At 35.8% G+C, this 23,764-nt stretch overlaps 1 protein-coding gene across 12 annotated transcripts in view; it reads right to left on the bottom strand.

The window, feature by feature from the left end:
* PKP4 (plakophilin 4) overlaps positions 1-23,764 on the bottom strand; it is a 112,525-nt gene that overhangs the window by 47,622 nt on the left and 41,139 nt on the right. For 5 of the 12 annotated variants that reach the window (XM_072875138.1, XM_072875133.1, XM_072875130.1 and 2 more), the window contains exons 3-7: positions 22,985-23,097; positions 10,417-10,451; positions 5,600-5,731; positions 5,256-5,446; positions 3,878-4,436 (exon numbers count right to left, since the gene is read on the bottom strand). In XM_072875138.1, the coding sequence (XP_072731239.1) occupies positions 3,878-4,436; positions 5,256-5,446; positions 5,600-5,731; positions 10,417-10,451; positions 22,985-23,097 (1,030 nt within the window). The remainder of the gene's footprint in view (positions 1-3,877; positions 4,437-5,255; positions 5,447-5,599; positions 5,732-10,416; positions 10,452-22,984; positions 23,098-23,764) is intronic. The other 7 variants (XM_072875132.1, XM_072875136.1, XM_072875137.1 and 4 more) reach the window with 6 other exon arrangements.

Raw genomic sequence — 23,764 nt, forward strand, 5'->3', positions numbered from 1 at the left:
GAAACAGGGCACAGCCTAAAGGGGGCCATAATCCTGAAAATGAAACAATACATAGCAGTAAGAGCAAAAGTCTTCTTGGTAGTGGCAGCAGAGATTTAAGCACGTGGAGAAAAGTCTTTATAAAGGTTTAAATAGCCCATGATGTGTCTATATATATTGCTCTGCTGCAGCTGTAGGAGAATCTCTTTTTTCACCTTGCCTTTCAGCTGTCCCTCTTGAGTTCCTTTTAGCTCATCTCTGTCTCATTTAACTTGAATTCCTCAGCAGTGGACCTCCTGCTACCACTTTTGCAGTGCTAGATCCAAGTACATTATTGGCAGAGGTACGGAAAAGCTTTTCAATAACAGCATTTTGAATAGCACTGCACAAGTTCAGACTTGCTTCTTCTTGTGAAGGTTCCCCCTCTATCTGCTCCATGAAAACTTCATTCACGTTGCCTAGATCTTCTTTCCATGCATTCCAGTGTGTTACTGTATTTGTGTAACCAGCACTGATGTATCTTTCCCCTTACTATTTTGCTAACTGAATTAGCAACCAATATCCTACTAAGTTCACTGTTGCCATCCCGATCAGGAGGTTAGTGGTACAGTCTTAATCCTGTATTTCTTCTTTGTCAGCCCTGAAACATTTTTTGACATACAGCACCACCCCTCCCATTGACTACCTAATGCATGCTTTGTATATACTTTGCTTCCTGGTGTTGGTGTTGTACTAACTAGCTACCCTCCACCAACTTTCTCATCTATATTTAGGGCTTTCATGTAAAGCATCCTAGTTCCCCTATTTTATAAGTTATACTTCCAGAGTCTACAGATAAGCAGTAATATACTAAGCTGGGTAGTGGAAAAATAGTTAGAATTTACTTAATTCTGAGAGTTCTTCACCATTTCCTACTTGAGTTTTGTCAGCTTCTGTGCTGCTCTTAGAACTGAGGGTACAGAGCTTTTGCAACTAATAGGATGCATCACCCAAAGGCAAAGCTCTTCTGCACTCACCAGTTTCTCCCCTACTCTTAAAAAAATTCTTTTGGAAGCGTTTCAGAATTGCTGTATTTCAATGCTCCCCTCTCATCTCCCACACTTCTGTGTCATCTGTTTCACTGCCTTACACGCTCCTAACTGACAGTCTCCTGGGCCAAACCTTTAGCTAGCTAAGTGCTAAGCAAATCTCAGATGCTCATATTTAATAAAATACAAGCCAAACCCATATTTATTTTCAAATTCAGTTTACTTTTATATTATATAATCGCTACATAACACTTTTGCCACCTACACCAACTTGGTTTTTGAATATTACACTACCAGGAAAATTCTCTTTAAAAATAAAAGCTTTTCAAAATTAATGTCTCTATTCCAGTCTCTTGAATTTTTACTTCCTTTGAAACAATTACACAATACTTCTCCTTTTGCCTCTGAGATTTACCTTGCCGTGGGGTCCTCTTCCACTCTCTGACTTTTCTTTACTCCATCTTGCAATGGCCTAATCTCCCCTTCACCCCTTTTGAACTCACTCCAGTTCCTTCTGCTCTTGGCATTCTTCATTTATTCTGTGATTTCACCAGTTTTCTTCTTTTAATTAATTTTTTCAGAGTAAAGATGACCAAATATACTTCCCATTGTACTACAGTAAATAAGTGTGACAATCACATACATCCCACTTGGTCTCAGACCAGCATTTCTCACGCTTCCCTTCCTAGAACGCCAGCCTAATTTTTTCAATCTTACAACATACTTTATTGTCATCTTTCTTGCCTAAAACTATATGCAAGGTTTATCTACAACATTTACTCACTACATCAAATCATAAATTGTTAACAGAGTTAGAAAAAAGTTAGCAAATAAGTATGTAACATATAGGTGGTATAGCCAAGGCAAACACATTTTAAAATGTTTAGTTATTCACAAATTCAAGCAGGGCATAAAACTAGCATAATTTTTTGTTTTAAAAGATATTTTTAAAACTATTTCATAAAATTAATACTGTTTTGTCCACTTTGGCTTTACCATTGTAGGCACTAAAGCTTTAGCAGCTATCAAAGCAATAGAATATGCTAAGTGAACTACGCAAAGGTAATGAAATGATGGAGATTACGGAACAACTTCAAAATACAATTAAGTAGTGATGTGTAACCAAATGTACCCTGCATTTGAATATTTTTCCCCCCAAAATCACAGACCTACTCTACCACAGTGTCTGCAAGGAAACCTTTGGGCATCTCACAGGTCATCACTAAGAAAACACATCTATAGGTGGTGAAAACAGAGGGACTTCACCAAAGCAAAGCAGGCAACTGGACCCATGTCCAATGCAAAGCAGGCAATTGGACCTTTACCTCCTAGGTGACGATGCTATCTCCTGGGAAGACACTCGTCTTACTAACATTACAGTTTTCCCAGAAGATGCACCACATGGATACCCTTCTTAGAGACTGTAAGCACAGAAGGAAGAGAGGACCTGATCCTATATCCATCCTCTCCTTCAGCTTACATAGCAGGGAAGAATTCTGGATAATACTGAAGGCTGCTACAGTATTGACCTTCCCCCGCATCCAGAGTTCCTCTCAGAAAACTGATCATATACAAATTTGAGTTGAAGATTTCAGGCGTTATATTGAACTGTTCCCTCTAAAGAAACATGAAAACTAATTTATACTAGAAAATGTAAGAGTTTTTTTAGAATACTAAGGAATTCTTACTCATAGTTTGTAACATAGAGCACAGGAAAGTTATACCATTTCAAGTTTCCTGGAAAGATTACAGTGGAGATGGCTATAAAATAACATGCTCTCTAAGCTTGACTACCACAGTGGCTAATTACTTCCTTAATACTAAAAGCATTAAATTTAAAGCATCTGTTTCTCAATTACTGATTCACTATCCTAATAACTCCTTTTTTCTAAAGACGTATCAGTTCACCTTTTAGGCAAGGTGATATTCTGAAGCAGTGGTATTTGTAAAGTACCTTAATAATATTTTAAGAGTACAAAATTGCCGTTACATCACAACTTATGCAGCCCACTGGACTGCATTCATTTAAACTACTGAATAGCCTTTCATGCCAAACTGACCCCCCCTTATCAAACTGGTAGATTACTATGTCTTGCAAACAGATGTGAGGGAGAAGACACCTTACACCTTTTTGCTGAGGAATGAGAATATTTTGGAATTTCCTGCAGTATAATAGTTTAAAAGAAAAAAATAGACATTGCAGTCTGTTCCAAAGAGCATATGGTCTAACTGCAAAATCACCTTGTCTGTGCTCACGTAGATGAAGGTCAGAACAAAACCAGTAACACACACAGAACTTAAAATGTAAAGTAACTGCATCTTAATAAGAACTGCCTCTCAGATTAATAGATTCTACCTTTTAGGGGTTTATTTTAAGCTTATATTACAATGATTACCCTATATTTAAGTTGAAGTACTTCCAGATAGCCTAGAAATATTAGGGGAAAAGAAGACTAAAATTCAGTGGTACTAAGTTACATATTTTAAGAAAGAACTAGATATAAAACTAGTTCCAGCCTAGTATCTTCTACTTTGTGTATAACCTGCACGTACATTTAAATGTACTTTATCTTTGAAAATACTGAAATGCCTCTGTTTGGAAGCCTCAGAATTTCACTTAGCTACTTAAAACATACTATTTAATTTAATGCATGGCTAGCAACCTAGTAATTAAAGAGAAAGACAGTATTCACAGGGAACTTATGGTATGATTGATACATAGTGTTTGACATCAGTATTTACAGCTGATACATCCACCACAATTATGTCCTAGTGCTATAACGTTTCATCCATAAATGACCATTGCATTACAGGTTTTCTACAGTAGGTTTGTACCAAGTTTTAAGCTGTGTGTTTACCTTTTTACTAACCTGTAAGGCTATCTGGACGTGGAGGGACCATTCTCTCATATATATCATACTGCTGTCCATATTGTTCAATATCATGAATTGTTCTTTGCAGTGTTGTTCCCAAATGCTGTGGAACTGCAGTCATGCCAGAACGCTTCGGGGAAGAAGATCCCAGCTGAGTTTGGGATGGAGAAGCTACTCTGGTTTGTACATCAGTAAGGGCAAGAGGAGAGCCAACTCTGCCTGATGTTTGGTATTGGGAAGTCCCACCATTGGGATTTGCTGTCTGTCTGGATGTAACCGAGCCGATCCGCCGCACAGCCGTTGGGGAGGCAGGTCTCTGTGCAGCATATGGGGATGCCGCCCGCTGTACTGGCAGAGTAGTGGATGAATACGCATGGGAAGTAAGGGATCTTTGCTCAGTAACTGATGGAGAACCATACCCACTACCCAGAGATGTTCGCAGCGACCCCCTTGAAGGGGAAACACCTGTGCCGACCATGTAAGAGGGAGACTGTGCTCTGGATGGGACTGAACTGACACGTCTCATGACTCGGTTGGTAGCAATATTTACTGAAGGCTGTTTAAAAACAAAAGCATTTATTAGTTTTATCATTTAGGCCATGTAGTAGATACTTTTCTCCCACAAGACAGAGAAGTCAACAAGAAATGCACACAATTCAACAATATATAAAAGCAGCTGAAGAGTACCTTTTACCCTAAACGTAATTCCTTCAAGTTTTCCTACAAAATAACTTCTTTTCCAACCAGTATTTCTTAATATATAAAATGGCAATTTAACATTAAAAAAACATCCATTCCTCATTCTTATTTGGCTTTCTATGTTAATATGCACCTATGGTTTCTTTCTTCACTACCACTTTGGAAAGTCAGTAACAGTAAAGAGTTCTAGTATAAGCTAATAAAGTTTTGTCAATTACTGTCTTACTACCATGCTGATTAATGAAAAAGGAGGGGGAAAAAAGCCAGAAACAGTAGAAGGTACAGGAGCACAAATACCATCTTCCTTTAAGCACTATGCTTACATACAGGCTAAATTCTAGGAGGTTTTCCCCAGTATCACAACTGAATTTTAAGTGAGTGATACTTTCTTGATATTATATTAGCAGCGTACTCTGCATTCAAGAGTCCTCAGAAGTTTTACTTAATTTCAGCCGCAGTGAATGAACCAGATCACATGCATGCTGATTTCAGCAAAGTCTATGTCTGCTGCAAGCCATTTCTGCTTTTTAACCAGTGAAGGTGTTAAGTAAGAGTGTAATTTAATAACATTAATTCCAGCCTATACAAAGGTAGATCCAACTATACGATTATTGTCTTTAAAACTGTGTTACAGACAGTGCACAGACAGAGATAAAGTGTACTATTTTGAGCATACCTGGACTGATGTCTGCCCTTCAGCTCGCGAGCTTCTCACCAAATGGTTATTAGCGGTTCCAATAAGGGAATGCTGCTGTCTGTTTTCTGATTTGCTCAAGTTTTGGCTGTTATGGAAACTGCTTACTTCCTGGTAACCACTGTCAGAATAAGAATTCATTTGTGTTGAACTTCTTGAGTTACCTACAGACACTGTAGATATGAAGCCAGCATAAGAAGAAAAGCATCGAACAACTTCACAAAAATATTATATAACTTTGTTATTTGTTGCATTCATAATTGTATTGCATTTTTATACAGTCAATACAGAAATATATTCTAATATTTAAAATGCACACAACAGACCCTCACTTTCATGGAGAGATGTCTGTTCTGGTGAGTAGAGGTTCCCTTGTTCTGGTTCTGTCCCAATGTCATAGGCATTGGTATGAACACTCTCTGACACCTGGGGTTTGTTTACACTGGTGGTTGGAGGATCTGAAAGAATAAATTAGATAAATCCAATGTTTCATATGCAAGTTTCCTGCAAACTCAATCATAATAATTTTTTCACGCATACTAACGAAGAACTTAACTTCCAACAGAAAGAGAGTCTACTGGTAGACAGATATCATCCACCAAACTAAATGAAAAGAACATTAATACTAATGTCTGAGAATCTTGTTTCCTGTAGTTTTGATGTAGTTCTACAATTCTAGTTTTTCAAATGTATGTTCCAACCTATTTTAATGAAAAATGTAACTGACTACCTAGTAAGCACACTTGCAGAGTAGAAACATTGCGCAACTGTGTTGTAGTGCACAGAGGATAGCTATCACTTGTCTTAAGGTCCTATAATCTCAAGAGCTTCATAAGTAAAAGGCTGAGTTGAATATCATCCCCATTTGTGTACCATCAACAGAAGTTGCTGCAACTTTTATACGTTTTTTACTTCATGTACTACAATGCAAATGTTTACTTTTTAACAACTCTTAAGCTAACTTCAGTTCTAAGAATATTATCTGAACTTCACAGACAGCAAAGGAAAGTGTCATCATACATAAGAGAAAGCAAAGGAGACATCACAACACTATTATGAAGGAAGGAAAAAGTTAAACATAGTCTGGAAAGAAAGGACAAAGATGAGGACACGAAACAATAAGAAAAACTGAATCAAAATTATTCTGACAGAAATATTAAGCATTCAATTGCCATCATGTTACACTTACTGATGAAGAACAGGCGTCAGAGATGCAGTATAGAATCACAGAATCATAGAATTGTTTAGGTTGGAAAAGACCTTTAAGATCATTGAGTCCAACTGTTAACCTAGCACTGCCAAGCCCACCACTAAACCAAGTCCCTAAGCACCACATCTACACGGCTTTTAAATACCTTCAGGGATGGTGACTCCACCACTTCCCTAGGCAGCCTGTTCCAATGCCAGACAACCCCAAGAAATTGTTCCTAATATCCAATCTCAATCTCCCCTGAGGAAGGGGAGTAGAAAATGTGGGTTACATTTAAAGGTAACACCAGATATGTAAATTCTTGCTGAAGAAATATATGAGTGAGCCTAGAGTGGAAACCAGAAGAAACACGCTAAGAAGCAACAGTAAAACAGTAAAAACTTCTGCTACTGCTTCATGTCAAAAGTTGCGAGTTGTGGACAGTGAAGCCTGCTAAGTGCTCTTTGAAAATTAATATAACAACGTGTTACAGAAAGAGGCGAAACTGTTAGGAGTTTGCAGAAATTTGGTGCTAGGAGGAACACAGAAAAAAGGGCTGAAATAAATTCTATGCAACAGCCAACAAAAACTCTCTCAAACTGACAAAGAATACCCTGATATAAAATCTAGCGGCACTCATGGAAAAAACCCACACAAAACCAACAAAACACAAACCAAAAAAACCCTGAGGGCTGATCTACTGGAAATTCTTTATAACAGTTCTTATTACAGTACACTTCAAAAGCGAAATAAAAAACCCAGAGTATTTGTACCTATCAAGCTGTAAAGAAATACTCTGATTTTTACCAACAGCTGTACATAAACGCTGGTCTCCACTATTTGCACAACTAGCCATAGTGGAACATTCATACTAAAAATGTTACTCGTTAATTGCTATTTTGAGGAATGTTTTAACACTATTCAAACACCAGATAAAAAAAAAAATTTAAAAAATCAATACATCTTAGAAATTACAGGCAGTCAGCACAGTTATTTATCAGTAGTACATTCTTAGGTCAAAACCATTCACTAAAATTTGACTCTAATTAATTTATTCTAATAGGAGTATTATGACCAAATTTAATTAAGATTTAATAAGAAGTGTTACTACACTTCCATTAATTTAATCGTCAGTATGCCTAGAAATGATACAGAGAACCAACACTGAAATAACTCACTTCCACAGCTCCTGTTACACTAACTCAATAACAAATCATAACAGACATCAGTGGGTATTGCACATTCTTTAGAATAAAATACTTGTGGGGACTGGGACATTTAAATTATAATTATATTCAACCTCAATATTTTAATCTTCAATCTTTTTTATTTAAATAATACAAGGCCCTGTTATTTTAGTTACTTGATAGTACATGATACTAAATCAATGTCAAACTGACAAATAATCAATTTTGGGAGAAACACATTGGAAGAATAAAGTTCAATTGTGCAGTGTAGTACAGATGTTCCTAAGACAGAGGTCTGAACCAAAACCTCACTTCCATCACACATTTGCCACCAAGCAAATGCTTTCACAATGCTAAAAAATAAAGATTGTTTAGGCTCTCTAACAACGGGAAGAATGCACAATAAAATGAATTGTTGCCTTTCTATCTCTCTCTGCTACTATAAATCATGAGACAAGTGCCCTGAGTAAAAGAATAGCCTTTTTATAAATGGCTGCTGATCTAATATTCCATTTATAAGCATCTGCAAAACAATATCATTTTATATTTCTGTTAAAAATTCTGTATAATTCTACTGATGCATAAAGCAATTACAGCTATGGTCACATCTTATCACATCATCTACTGATGGTTTTTGATATAAACTATATTTTTTAGTCAGGAAAAAAAGGTGATTTAAGGGAGTGTTTTCATTCATCTTTAATTTCAGTATTTTTCAGATTGCAGTTGGTAAAGCATCATCTAGTGACACTTCTTCAAAGCAAAGCTCAAGAGTGAATCTGTAAGTAAGTAAAACCTAAAACCATGCTATAATCACAACATAAATGTAAACATTAAATTAAATGTATATTAGAAAATTCTAAGAAAAAAAATATATTTTATTCAAACATGCCCACTTCTGAGCAACTACTCCAGAAAACCCTTACTTTAGATATAGAGATGTGAGAAATACACATCTAGATTTATATTAATGCATACAGTATTTAAATAGAAATATGATTTTTTGCCATATGTTAAGTGACTTCTTAGCAGGGATGTGCACAGGAGATTTCTAAAGAAAAGAAACACACAAATGGGAGGAGATGACTAAAGGATAAAATAAAAATATGCCTGGATAGATGAAAGAAAGAAAGAGAGGAACTAATAGAAAGTCAGGGAGAAAAACAAACAATAGACAAAGAATAAGTTACAGGAAAAACTGAGGAGGAAATAAAGAAATGGAATGCAATTGGATGTGATAAATCAGTAAAACAATGATCAAGATCTCTCCGAAGGTATCTTTACCAGTTGTGAACTGTCACTGGAACATTGTAGAACCAGGCAAAATAGTGTAATTAAACAGACAAACAAAACCCCCACAAAAATAATTTTCACATTGAAAGAATAAGTAAAACTAATTTCTCGATTACTTGAAAAAACAAATTTGACTTCTGTTTAAAAACATTGCTAAAAGAATACCTGAAAAGCACCACCATGACTAGCAAAATTTAAATGCCAAGACGAGTAGGCTGTTGAGAATATTAGATTTAAAAGAAAGGAGAAAAGCTAATGTGTGCCTCACCTCAGCTGAGGCAATACCATGATGGCAACTGAAACCATGTAAATACAATTATACACAAGTATAAGACCTTAGTCTCTAAATAAAACAAAAAACAGGAAGGGGAAGGGAAAGTAAATAGTTTAAGAGACTTATTTACCTAAAATAGTCACAATTATCATAATCATGAATATGCTTGAGTGAACAAGCAGATAGCTACGATGTGTTATTCTTTGTACAGCAGAAACTGGATAGCTCTTAAAACTGCACGCATCCTTATATGCGGAACTTGGTTAATAAAACCTTTAACAAGCTACCTAAAATGCTAATTGCGTTTTGATTACATTAGATCAGTTTTGCTTAATATGACATTCTGTCAAGAGTACATGATTGAAATAGAGAAACATGATTCAGTGCAAAAAGCGATTTGCAGGGAGTCAAGGTCCCATTTCTGGTCCTGCTGTGTGGTTTTGACATGTTGACTTCTGCACATACACTTCATCACTCTTTAGAGATGACCACTGTTCAGAAGATTGACTCTTCAATAGTAAATATTTTAACTGATGCCAAAAACCTAACTAGTTAAATGCTCTGATCTGTGAAGGACACATTGAATTATTTCAACAGACACCTGAACATCACTTTTAAGATACAGTCCTATCCATTCCACCCAATATACTCGAGAGTATATGTAGAAGTACTACAAGACAAATGTTTCTTGTTTTGGAAAGAAAGTTCAAGCTATCCTGAGATACAAAACCAGAAAAAGCACTCTCAGAAAACCTTTGCTTACTGGAGATTTTCTCAGTTAAGTAAGAATATCTGTAAAAAGAAAATCAGTTTTCAAGCTTAAAACAGACAGTATTTTTTCATGATCCTAACTTCCAAGGGGAAGACTCAAAAGTATTTTTGAATTAATTGCAAAGGAGACCCAATACACAAGACTTTTGTTACAGTCACACCTCACACAAAAATGCCAAGGCATAAAAAGGTGCAAGAAAAGTACCTGCAACCACCTCTAAGCCAAAACAACCTTTTACAATAACAGAGGAACACACAAGTCTCTTCCTGTGTGAGAAAGAGGATATTAATGTTATACTTTCGAAAAGATACTTGGAAAAGATACGTAGCATTGCTGCTAATGTTCAGTTCATTTCAAAACAAGCAATGAATGCCAAGAGAATAAAGTTTTTTGGGCTTAAAGCAACATGTACACATAAAAGATAATACCTGACGATCTCCAAGGAAATGACTTCTCAGTAGAGCTGCAGAAAGAAAAACAATTATCACAAAAATGAACCATGTGGCTAGTTTGGATTTATTTTTTATTTTTTTAACCAAAGCATACAAAATTGTACAAAACCCCCCCAGCAGATAAAGTTTCAATAACCCATGTAAATAATACTCTGCAGCACTTTACACCTGACAACTAAACCATTGGTCATTGATTTTAATTTTGTATTATTCAGTGGGAATGCCCTGTAACTTACTGTATGGCAAATTATTAAGCAGTATAACCTATCCGCAACAGGACAGGCAAGAGCATGATTTATGATATGCACTTCCTATTTAAGGTGTAATGACGTAAATAATATAGTATACAGCAAGCGTTCACAGTCATATGTGTATGATTAGCAGTAAACAAACCACTTCAAAGACAGGAGCATTCGCTGCTCATGGTAGTGTCTAGCAAAGAAAGTTTGGGAATCACAATTCTAGAGCATTTTTCTTCTACATGTAAAGCAGTTTGAAAAAAAAGAACAGAAACAGACCTACAATTTTTACTGTTAATTCTTTTTCCAGTCTTCAGAGAGAATTCTGATCCTTTGCATACGATGAGAAGTCAAACCATATGACATACCAAAATATGTACACCTCCAAGTGTAAACAGATAACATTTTACACTGCCAAGGTTAAAGAGATGCCTTAAGAAACAACTATTTCACAAGATCAAGCAGGTATTTAGTATCAGTGTAAACCCCTACTTCTCTTGTATTTTTCCAATTACTATTTTATATCAAACTATCTTAACCATTTTGTTTCTTCTACAAAACAATGTTCTTTCATGTGTTGATAACATCATTGATGCACGACTACCTTTGCAAATGCAAAATTCATCCATGTATTATTAAAATTAGATCATTTTTTCCATAAAAATATGTAGAGTATTTCCTCACTCTACATATGAACTATCAAACTTTGAATATTAAATCATTTTTGCAATGAGTATAAGCTGCTATTTTCCAAGAAAAAAGCTACTTAAAATAAAAATAGGCAAGTCCATCAGATTTTATATTGTCTATATATCAGCATGAAACTGTGATTTGGGGTAAGATGTGTCTATTTCTAAATTAGCATTATTCATTTTACTTCTTTCTACCACAGCCACCAATTACAAAAAACTTTAGCACAGCAACATGAACAATACTAGATACTTATTTTCTAAAATAAGAACAATCATTTAGGAGCCTTTTTTGGAAACAAAGTATTTGTGTAAAAAGAGCGCTAAACTTGCATACTAGCACAAACTAAACTACAATTACAATGAAATTTAAAGAAAAAGGAGAATTCGACTGCAGGCTTCAAGTGTCTGAAAGTCAACTTCATATCTAGGTAGTAACAGAATTTTTAGTACGTATTGGCTATTCTTTCCCTCAGTCTACAATTTTAGTGTCTTTTGGGGTGCTACACTGATTTTTTCTTTAGAATGTACATAAAGTGGACCAGTTAAATAGACTGAAAGTTGGCGTATAGAATTACAGGTGAAGAGCAGAACTCCAGACTGAGACTTTCCAGGCTCATCTGCCTTCAGAAGTTTCTTTGTGTTCTACTGTATTTCTGAGATGCTTGTGGAGAGAAGGGTGCTCAAACACAGGCTCCATCAAATTCAGATGCATGCCTGAACTTTCACAGATACTCCTTCCTGAAGGACCATTTTGTCCAAGCCCAGAAGAACAAATATCTTAAGTTTAGACAAAGACGAAATCCCTTAGCAGTACTGGAATACAAGTCCAATGTCAGAAACACCAAATAAGTACATAAACAAAACCAAATGACGTGCCAAAACAAGGATAAGCAGCTAGTTCAATTGAATGTCATCCTGTGGGTTTAACTAGGATAGTTTAAGAACTTACTCTACAACAACCAGCAGCAACCTTCCCCAAAACTCAGCTACTGTGACCATGTCAGTTCTGACATTCCACCTGAGTGCAAAGTCAGGTGGATTAGTTTAAACTACCTTTAGTGGTATAGTTTAAATTGGAATTTAAACAAACCCAGATTTTGCATGACAGAACCTGCTAAGGCATTTCAGGAAAGGTCATAGCCTCCAGCTAATAGGAGGTAATAAACAGCTACAGATGGTTATTTCTTAAGCTATTACAACTTTCTCTGCAGAAGACCAGACTAAGTGAACATGGTACACAAGCTAGACAGCTCTGTGAAAAACCAAAAGTATCTAGAGACACCTGGAACTCTGCAGCAAAGGAAATGTACTACCATCACCTGACGCTATTCCAGAGCAGTAAGCAGTGCCAAGACCACTAAATCTCAATTTTTGCACAGCCTTGGGCTAAAGTTCATTCAATTTAAATAAAAAGTTAAAAATATTTCTCATTTCTAGTATGCTACCATTGAATCTAACTAGTGCATTAACTCCAGAATGTTTCTTTGGCATATTTTGGGGATTGTAACTACATGCCAAAGTAAATTCTGTGCAACTTTACTGGTTTTTTTACTTGCAAACTGAACCTTGTAACTATTTTGATGAAACCTTTAAAAATATTTCTATTGTTAAAAGTTCATGAGGAAATCTGTACCAAAACTGGTATTGAATTCAAAATAATTTGTATAAAACTGAATGAATTTTAATTATTGAAAGCTGAGTTCTGAATGTTAGTTAATCTACATGAATTCTTTACAGAGTATATTCTTTACTCTTCATTGAGCAAACTCTGATATAATGGGGTTTTTAATAAATTACTGTTAGCCTATTCATTAATACTTTGCTCCACTGAAGTGAAGATATATGAAGACTATTTGACAGATACTGTGAACACTGGCCCCAGAATTCCCATGCTACCTGAACATCAAGTTTTACACTCCTCACCTTTTACTTTATTCCTCAGACTTTGTGGAAACTCAATTCTTTATAATGTGATGACATCATTCTGTGTTGCTAGCAAAGGTAAAAAGTGCTAAGCATACAGAAAGCATACATACTTTACTCTTACATACACAAGATTATAAAAAAACCCAAACATATCTCTACCCAATGCATCTGGCTAACTGAACTTTCTTTACATGTACAGGACTTATGAATGATAAAGGATGCTCTGACTATGGGTCATAAGTAGAGAGCTACTTCATGAACAGTTGAACTGGTTAAGAATTTAACTTGATTCTTACTATTTTTGCAAAAGTCCAGCACCTGCCACCTACTGACTTCATCATCTAATTTTGTCACCTTACAGATGAAATGTTTTAAAGTTACCAAATCTTTCAGCTTTGATAAGTAAGTCTAATGCATTTTATTCCACTGTTTAAAAACCAGTATGGTCAAATACTGCACTACCAATGAGAAGCTGCTGCCATTAACTAACTAGTCATTACGCTGTCTCTTCCTGATACTAACATGTAATATACCTAAAGAGAGCCCATATGTGGTGCACTGCACTTCTAAAAATACTTCATTTTAGCCTACTATTATCCTTGAGAAAGAATTAGGGTAGTAGGGTAGAGACGCAGAAATTGTATTTTTCTTTCAGAACAGTTTGGTATGATGTATATAGTTTTGAATTAAAGAAGTTAGAGAGAAATATTATTACAGTATAGCAGCTATTTTTAAATGCTATGGAAGGAAAGCCTAGATAAAATATCAGACGTACATGTATATGAAAAGAATTTTCTCTTCCCTTCTCAATCTGCTTCACAAGAGAACAAAGAATAAGTGAAATAAATACATAACTCTACACTAAGTGCATATAAAATACATATACTGAAACACTAATTTTTTAGCCAGTAACACAAATATTCAGTAACTGAAGATGGAGTGTGCATACAAACTCTGCTGAAATCAACCTATTCACTTTTTTTTTTTTTTTTTAATCCTTTGCACTTGTATTTCCTAAGTATCTGGATTTGTTTGTTTGTTTGTTTTGGGTTTGGTTGGTTTTTTTTGGTCCCTTTCTTAATTTCACACCTTTTCCTTGCCATCTCAGAGCTTTAGTTCAAAGCTGCTGTCTTAGACACAAAATTGAACCAGCTGCCAATCTGGAAAAAAATAATAATCTGATAAATGGAAAAGGTTTCATATGAAGTCATTTAGAGACAAAACGTACTAAGTATCACTAGTACCATTTTACATTCTTCAAGCCACAGCTCTCAGATAAACACTTTCCAGCTTTGTATTTCCAAGTTAGAAAAGGAGGTCAACGTTCGACTCAGTTGAATGGGTATGACAGCTCAAGGCCTTGGCCACACTTCAAAGGCCGAACTGGTGGGTCAGGGTCACGGCCAGGTCTCTGACAGTAGCTGTGTACGGGGCAGCAAGGCTACAGGAACAATACTAAAATTTAAGAAAACTGCAGATTTCTAATTTTTGTTACGATGTCTTAAGTAGTATGCTATTTTTTAAAAATTATGTAAACACAACTATGATCTTTAGTTTCTAGACTGGACAGTTAACTTAAATTCTTGGTGCTACAGACATCTTTTGCAGGTATTATATGACATGAAACAGTTTATTATCTTAGTAAGTATTCCATAAGATGAAATGTATTTCTGATTTAAACAGTACCCCTTGAGAAAAAATAGTGATTCCCACTGCCCATCTTAACTGCTTGAATATACTGCTGTTGTCATCAAAAAAAGGCAACGGCTGAAAAAATTAAGTATTATTTATTAAATATTTCTAAAATGGTGAAAAGCTGTAAAAAGCTAAATATATAATTCTGTTGAAAATGTATGTACTTCACACATATTCCTTTAGTATTTTAGTTTACTGCTTGGCTAAGCTTTCATCATTGGAATACATCTGTTCTGTCAGGCAACCAGTAGGAAATGGTTTATTCACAGGGATTCGTTCTTGCTGCTTAGGTGGAGCTGCCAGCCAAAACTTAAGTGCCTGTTAAGACTGAATGTATTGTTTTACCTGTCCTTTATCTTCCATTTTAAATATCTACATCAAGAATGTGTTTACAATTACATGCAGTATGAAGGCTTAAAGCTTTATATAACTGTAAATTCTTGGTATAGGGGGATTTTTCTAATAAAATGACATCTATTAAACTCCATAAACTTGTAATACACATTACAAGCAACTGGTAACCATCAAAATCAGGATAACGAAATTTCATATTTTTGCTTTTCTTGTTGATACAGGTTAGCAGAAGTTTTCACAAATATTTTAACTAAACAAGGTAATTTTCAGTCTTCAACTTTTCTCATAGCTATCTTCTGGATTTCACTAATATGTGTAATTCCTGTACCTGCCCTCCTAGACACTGTACAAAGTACTACAGCGATCTTATGTCCCACATACAAAAATTAGACAGCTCTGCCACCAAGAACAAGTGGTCCTATGACTTGCTAGATGTTTTCAGCTTACACAGGCAAGCACTAATGCTCTGCGTGTGAATTTAGAAAGCTGTATCTGGAATACTACACCCAAATGTGGTCACTCATATTGATGGACGCTATTTCAGTTTGAAGCCCAACGCTGAGAAGCCATTGAGACTCCCAAGCCCCCCCAGCAGGCAGCCACGCAGAACAGCTGGGCATGGGAAACACCAGCCCTACAGACAGCAGAACATTGCTGCTACCCTACAATCCTATGCTGCCTGACACCACGGACAGTTGGCACTGTGACAGTAGTAACAGCACACTGCCCATCGCCAACGTCTTCCTACCAGTACCGCAAAACAGTAATTCAAACTGCGGGTCTCTGGCATGTTTGACTACCTTCAGAAAGAATTAACGATCCTTCAAGTATTCTTTTAGCTAAATGATGCACCACAGAAACTACCATGACACTCACTGCCCTTTCAGTACTTCAGGCATTTTCAGAGGGTGACAGTTTAACACGTACCACCTGATCCATCACAATTGTCCACTAGAGACTTTAGGTCGTCTTGCATGAGCACTCGTATGAGCAGTTACCATAATTCAGCTGACACACAGTCACTTACTGCATCTCAATCTGTAGTGTGCAGTAGATGTACATTCACAATGAAAATAACAATCCTATTTTGTAGCCCAGTCTACTGTTGGGTAAGATAGTAAGTATTTATATACGCAGCTGAAGTCAATATTAGATCATCACTCTTCAGTTTATCACCAGAGCAACCCAGCAGTAAGCTACAAGTTTTTTTTCATATTTTAGCATCAGCAAATTGCATTAAAAATACCCAAATTCCTCAATTCTACTGGCATTCAAAAGCTTTGACAGAATTTCAGAAAGGCTTACAGTCTGGGTAAACAGAAAACAAAAATATGAATACTGGAGCTATAACAAGAAACTTTGCAAGTTTCATTCATTTTTGATGTAGACATGCAAAACCCAGGCATTTCTAAATTTCTGTGGACTCAAGACAAATGATAGCACACTCTGTAATTTTAAATGAAGAGTTGATATGCTGCCCGAGTGCCACAGCTGAAGTGCCAAAGCAAAGACATAGCATTCAGTATCACACATGTGGAATTATGTCTTCTGTATCTCAGGATAAGTGCTTTTGATCACCCACTCACCAAGCTAAACATCTTTAATTAGCCTTATTAAATGATGGATTGACTGGAAACATAGTGACTCTTTAGGTCCTAAAAGTTAGAGTAGGGAACCCTATAATGCTTCCTGAAGTAATTTGGTAAAACTACAACCTAGAAAATACGCAACACATACTGCATACACATCAAAGGTTGTATGTCCACCTTACCCACTAATGAAACTACCTATAAGCATGATTCTCTCTGTACTTACATTCCTCGGACTGCCTGAAGACCTGAAGTAAGCAAGTAAGAAACTGTACAAACCACAAGCAGACACATCAATGGAAACTTCTGTCTAACATGTAGGTACAGTCAAAAAAGCAAATCTGAACAAGGCTGTGAAGAAAACATGAAAAAATCCTGAAAATTTGCTGATGTTATAGACCAATGGTTCCATTCTTGTTTTTTTCTTTTTTTTTTAATTCCCTCTCCTTTTTTTTCCTACTAGGGAATTAGCAGAAATGAAAGATAAGAAAAAAGAAGTTCGTTTGCTAAGATAATTCAAAGGGCATTTCAAAGTTCAATCAAATAGTAAAGACAGAGGAAGAGACACTCAGTGAGACTGTTTTAAAAACGGGAGACCAAACCTAACACAGTCCATTCTCAAGTTCTGAAATTAAGGTCACAAGATATCATTACAGTCTAAAACGCAATAAAATAAAACCCAAATCTTTATATCTAATTATTTGTAATATAGAGAATAAAAACTCTACAGCTAGATTAAAGAAGATTTATAATACAGTAAGTAAGAACTGTAACACCTAAAACAATCATAGATTGGACCAATTTCTAACAAAAGGAGATTCCTTCATTCTGCAACAGAGATGGGTACTTCCTCCGAATGTTTAGCACCAGCAGCTGTCAGGTGACCTGGTGATCGGTTATTTTATCTAACATGGCAAGTAGTTCCTACCTAGCTACTAATGATGGAATTAATCACCATTTATCCTAAATTGTTAAGATAAATGGACTATTAATATCTGTGCCCAAAATATTCTTCCAACAGCTCTACGATTATCAACTAGATCTTGATTTTAAATTATTCATTACTTAGCTAAATTCTGTCTAAATACATTTTAGCCCTGCTTTTATTGTATGCTGAAGCTCTGCAAAAAAAAATTAAGTATATCTTTTCTTACTTACTTTTAAATGTAATGTAGCCCTTTAATTGATTTGTTTTCACATTTCAGTATGTGTAATATTAGTGTAAATAAATAATAAATAAATAGTTTAAATTACTGTGATTCCTTCCCTTTTCCCACCCCGAAAGCATATACTGATTCTAAAGGTCATTTTTATGGAGCTTATAATTTGCCATGAAAGTTTGGTGACATCATATATTGCAGTATATGCAAGCAATTTCAAATACACCTTTTGGAAACGCTGAAATATTTGATGTGCCATATGAGCAAAATGAAACTAGTTTCTGTAAGGATAATTACACCTAGATCAGCTCACTGTGAACAGTCCTGTCAGGCTAAACTTGCTGCTGCATGCCGTGGAATGCCCCGAGCGTGGGGGCGGCACACAGTTTGGAAGTGTCTTGCATGTTACCGCTCCTCAAGTAGAACAAAAGTTACACAGCCTAACATGACGGTGTGCTGGCTTTCAAGCAAAACTACTTTCTCTGTTTACACTCTTTATAAGCATTCTCCCATTTTATGAGAAAAAAATGTGTGACCATGAAATGCAATACATGGTCATCTCACAGAAAGTTTACAGCGTTCAATCACAGAGTGCAATATTTTACTGAATCACTTTGGAATATTTTCTACTACTACAGAAAGCCCACATTGTATTTCAGTTGGCATTGGGAAAATAAGATTATCTGCTACATAAAGCAGAGAAAATAAACCATCCTAGTAGCTACGGAATACATTTAATTTTACAAAACTCAGAAGACTTCAGGTAGGCACATTATTACTCAAACTGACCACTCAGTATTTGAAGTGTTAAAACCTTTTTGATTATTTACTGTACTGCCAAAAGGGCTTGCATTCTGATGAAGTCTAGAGTGCCATTTATGTACTTCTCTTTTGTTAAAGTGCTTGTGACAAGCTGCTACTATGAGTGCAGTATTTTACAATTAAATTAATAAGTATGAGCCTTTTGGTTCCCAACACCACTCAGTTTTCACAAGTTACAATAGATAACTCGCGAAAATAATTAGGTCGACTGTAAGAGTCATACAGCCAACTCCCACCTGAGAGGTTAGGCAATGTGTTTTATGAAGTGAGTCTGACTGCTGACCCTCGATACATATTGGTATCTACCTGCATCAGCACATACTCCAACACACCTGGCAGCCCAGAACTGAATCCAACTGAACCAGTAACACTACAGATGGAAAGTTAGTTGCAATGCTGTATCTGTTTGTACGGGAGGCTGAACAGCCCAGTGGCTTCTTCATAGAAACCTGTGCATGTTACAGCATGAAATGAAAGTAAGAAGATACAACTGAAACCTCAGATTGTTTTTCCCAGTCTATCATCTCCCATCTTGTAGTTTATAACATGGGTAAAAATATTTAATACTTACATGTAACACTAATCATGTATCATTTCAGGCTCTTAAGAGGTTTGAAAGTGTACGGGATGCCATGAAAGATCTTAGAAGTGCTGAGCACAATACCCATTTACAAAAATAATTATGAGAAGTAATTCTAACAGGCAAGGAACCTACAGGTACACAAAAATAAAACCGTATTGGAATCCAGGGCTCCAGCTGATCTAGCGCTTCCTTCTCCACCCATTACACTACAATTGCTTAGGATCTGCAGATCTGCTCTTATTCTCACCTGTCACACTTCTCTTAAGAGAGCAAAACAGCCAACTACTCCTGTGTGTTGCTTGCACTTACAGTATAATTGTAACACAGGTGGGCAACAGACTAACAAAGATAAATTACAAGTACTTTCTGTTTGTTTTGTTTTGTTCTTGTGTACAAAGCAATACACTCACTTCTTAAGGACTAGCACTAACAGAATGGGCCATGCTTCTGAAATGAGAGTCGTTCTCAGGCGTGCTCAACTAGGTGACAGTCTGATCACCGGTGCCTACCTCCAGATGGATTTATCCAGGCGTACGTCTGCACGGCCTGCACTCCATACTGTGTTAGTGTTTGGGCTCATGGCCATGAAGACCGGCTGAGAAGCTACATGTACTAGCTGCAGAGAAGTTTAAGCAGTTTAAGGTACTGATGTCGCATTTCCCCATTCCCTCACCAGCTGTTATCACAACTTCCCTTTGGCTGGCACTTGTGCAATTGGGTGATGAGCTGGCTCAAAGGGATGACTTGACTGACACCCTAAACAGCTTGAAGCCCAAGCTGCAACCACCAAGACAGGCGTATGCTGCCGCAAAAGTACCTGTGACTTCATGTCAGCATCTGTTCTGCAAAGCAGCACCACTTCCAGGCCAACGCCGACTTGCAGGAATCCAGTTTATAAGTGGGTAAATCAGAGACAATGCTGTAACCACTGAGGTCAACAAAACCTTCAGTTAGACCTCTGAAATGAAATGCTCCCAAATCTTTTAACCACATTAAAGGAGATTAAAGTTCTATCTTTGAAACAAAGCACTGTTGATTTCCTCAGGGACAGAAAACCTGAACAAAGGATGAAAATAAAAAGGCATATGCCTCTTATGGTTTAGTTTTGCTTGCCTTTGGTTTTGTTTTTTTTAATATAAGACTCTATTGGACAATTCTTATATCTGGCTAGGAGAAACATAATCTTGATCTCTAAATGCTTAACTTCTCTGTGTTTCTGGGAGCAGGTTGTTAGCTGTCCATGACCAATCTCCCAACACAGCATTCAGCTTCCAAGCCTTTTCTCCATGCCCTCTTCGTCTTTATTTAATTTCTTGTCAGCCTTCGCAAAACATTTACATCACCCAGTTTGGGGAAACACATGTACTTTTTTTTTGGCTATAAATTTTGCTGCTATATTTGTGTCTGCTGTGATACTGCTCTAAGAGATTGTTTTACCTTGATTCTTTCAACAACTCTTAGAACTACACTGGTTGTGAAGAAATAAAAGCATCTAATGCAAATACAGATTTTTTTTTTTCCCCCAGCTTCTCACACATCTCTTAAAAGGAATATCCACATTAAAGAATAAGTAAAAAAATTAACCAGGGACACACACATCTCAGAACATATTGTCCAAACCAAGTTTTAATCCCGTGTCCCTCAGTAAAAAGTAAGGTAGCATAGCATTCTCATCTGCACAGGACCAGACTCAGCTAGGATAAGAAAATTTAGAAAAACAAGAACAGTGGTCAGAATACAGAGGTGTCTGTAAGAACTAAGAATATAATTAGGCTTTAATTTTAAATGTGTAAAATATTTTATTAATAACTATGGAAAATTTATGGCCCAGAAAACAAGAGCTTGAAGCGTTTATCTAGATTCACAAATGTACTCATATCAAAGTATACTACAGACAAACCTATGTACTAGTATTTTCTTCCCCTAAACTTTAATCATCTTTTTTTATACAAATAAACATCATTTAGCCATAAGGAAGCAACCAAAAGAAATGACTCCATGATACTACAAATTATGTCTTCCATCTTGGCAAATTATAGTATTTGACAGAAGTGTAGGATCTAACTTATTGTGTAGATACTGGTAATTGTACATTATTTCAAAAACTACACAATATTATTTGTGGGATAAGCTAACTCTGGTGTTCTTTGTATGTGAAATTCTCTGGACCTAGGATGTAGAAGAACCTTTTCCTTTGTATTACTCAAGCAAATTCACTGAAAATGAACATTCAAGACTGAACGAAAGGTGGCTGCAGGCATAAAATAACTGAGGCTTTTTACTCATTCTTCCATAGGAATTTAACTTTTTTAGTTTTCAAAACAAACTCTGAGCAACAGCTGGAGAAATAAGTGGATTTAGAGGGAAGATAGGCAAGCATGAAGTGTATAAAATAGTCATCTTGTCCAAGGAATATTTTTGAATATTTCGAAGTTTCTTAAACAAAAGTTCTCATGCTAGTAATAATACCGTCAAATTACAACTCAGGTCAAGTAGTTTGATGTATAAAAACCAGCTGTGTTAGCTGGTACACTGGATTTTTTAAAATTTATTTTTAAATAAGCACCTCCTGTTTCTTAAGGTTTTGGAGGAAAAATTTTACATTTAACTTGCAGAATTATTTATTATGGCCACAGGAGGAAACATTTCAGAATGATACCCAAGTTTATTGCTGAAAGAATATAGAAAGAAACAGTATTTAAGGCAAGAAATTATGCTGTAACCCAAAATGAAGGTATAAATATTTCATAAGAGAACACATTGTTATCAAGGCTTTCAGAATCAAAAGCTACCAATAATTTAATATGCTTGAGATGAATGAGTGCCCAAACACATTTAGCGTTAAAAGGTTTGCTAAGGAATTAAAAGAAAAAAAAAAAACCAAAACCAACCAAACAAACAAAAAAACCCAACAAAAACCCCAACCCACCAGAATACTACTTAAAGCTGAAATATTAACAAAATGCTTTGCTATAGTTATTGTCATTGTATCTAAAATATATTAGGTATGTGGTCACAGTATTTAAATATGCTAACAATACACTTACAGCAAGATGTTCCCTGAAAACAAATGTAACAACAGAAAGTATTTCAGAAAAGCGGGATGAAACTAGATAGTTAATTCGGGAAAAAAAAATATAATTGGATTACTGCATTTAACTAGCCCTGTTACTTTGATGCAAATATGTGTAAGTCTACTGTATTTCTCTTTGGCTGAATCTTAAAAACAAACTTCAACATATTTAAAGAGAAATTAAAGCTTTACAGACACTCTAATGAAAATGTAATCAATGATTAGAAAGGCCTCTTTAAACTGTCCCATAACTCTTTACAGCAAATCTGCATATTTTTTTTTTTTATATTTCAGATATTAGTGGGAAATGAACAGCTATCAGTGACAATATATGTATGTAGGACATAAGCACCACTAAAAAAGCCCTTTAATTTATGGGACATATGAAAGTAAAGTCATCAGGACTTGTACCTTGTGCTGGCGATACTTGGTGATTCTGCTCCAAGCCTACATCTTTCTAGCTGATTAGCCACAATTTGCCTTTCCACTTCCAGTTCTCTGGTAAGTCTTTGAAATTGGAGCTCCTGAAATTTCAAAATAAAAAGAAAAGCATTCTTGATGTTAAAAAATGGGCGTGGATTAATTCTGAAACAATCACTGTTTCATCACAATCACGTTTCTTGTTTTGTCTCTTCCTTAGTGGAATAAACTATTACAAGATTAAAGTGGGAATTTAATGGTTCTTTAAATCAGTGATTCATGCAAATATTGATTTATCACCTGTTACAAAAGGAAAAATTTGTTTAAGCATTTGTGGATTTTATTCCTCCTGCAATTAAAATTTTTGTATCTCCTTATGTTGCCACAATCTAACAAAATCGGTGCCTATAAAGTCAGTCTTCAATTTCATCTGTAACAGAGGTTTACTGGAAAATATTGTATCCTAACCTTTCCAATTGCAAAACTTCAAATCCTAAGCTACGCTATGTTCTGACTTCGGTATTCAAAAACTTAAAATTTGTTATTTCAGGGTAGGTTCATGGCTGAGGGTAGAGATGTGCTATTGCACCTTTCCTAATTTCAGCTTTGGTTATATTTCTTGGTCAAAGGTACCAAATCTCAGCCTTTGTAAAAGACTTTTGGAACATAATGCTCAGAAGACGACATGGGAAATACAAACGCTGCACAGAATATTTGTGTATTATTAAAATCTGGGAACATTTTCTATCAACATGATACTCTGAAATCTAT

This window comes from Ciconia boyciana, chromosome 10, assembly GCF_034638445.1.
Source record: "Ciconia boyciana chromosome 10, ASM3463844v1, whole genome shotgun sequence".
Classification (NCBI taxonomy): Eukaryota; Metazoa; Chordata; class Aves; order Ciconiiformes; family Ciconiidae; genus Ciconia; species Ciconia boyciana.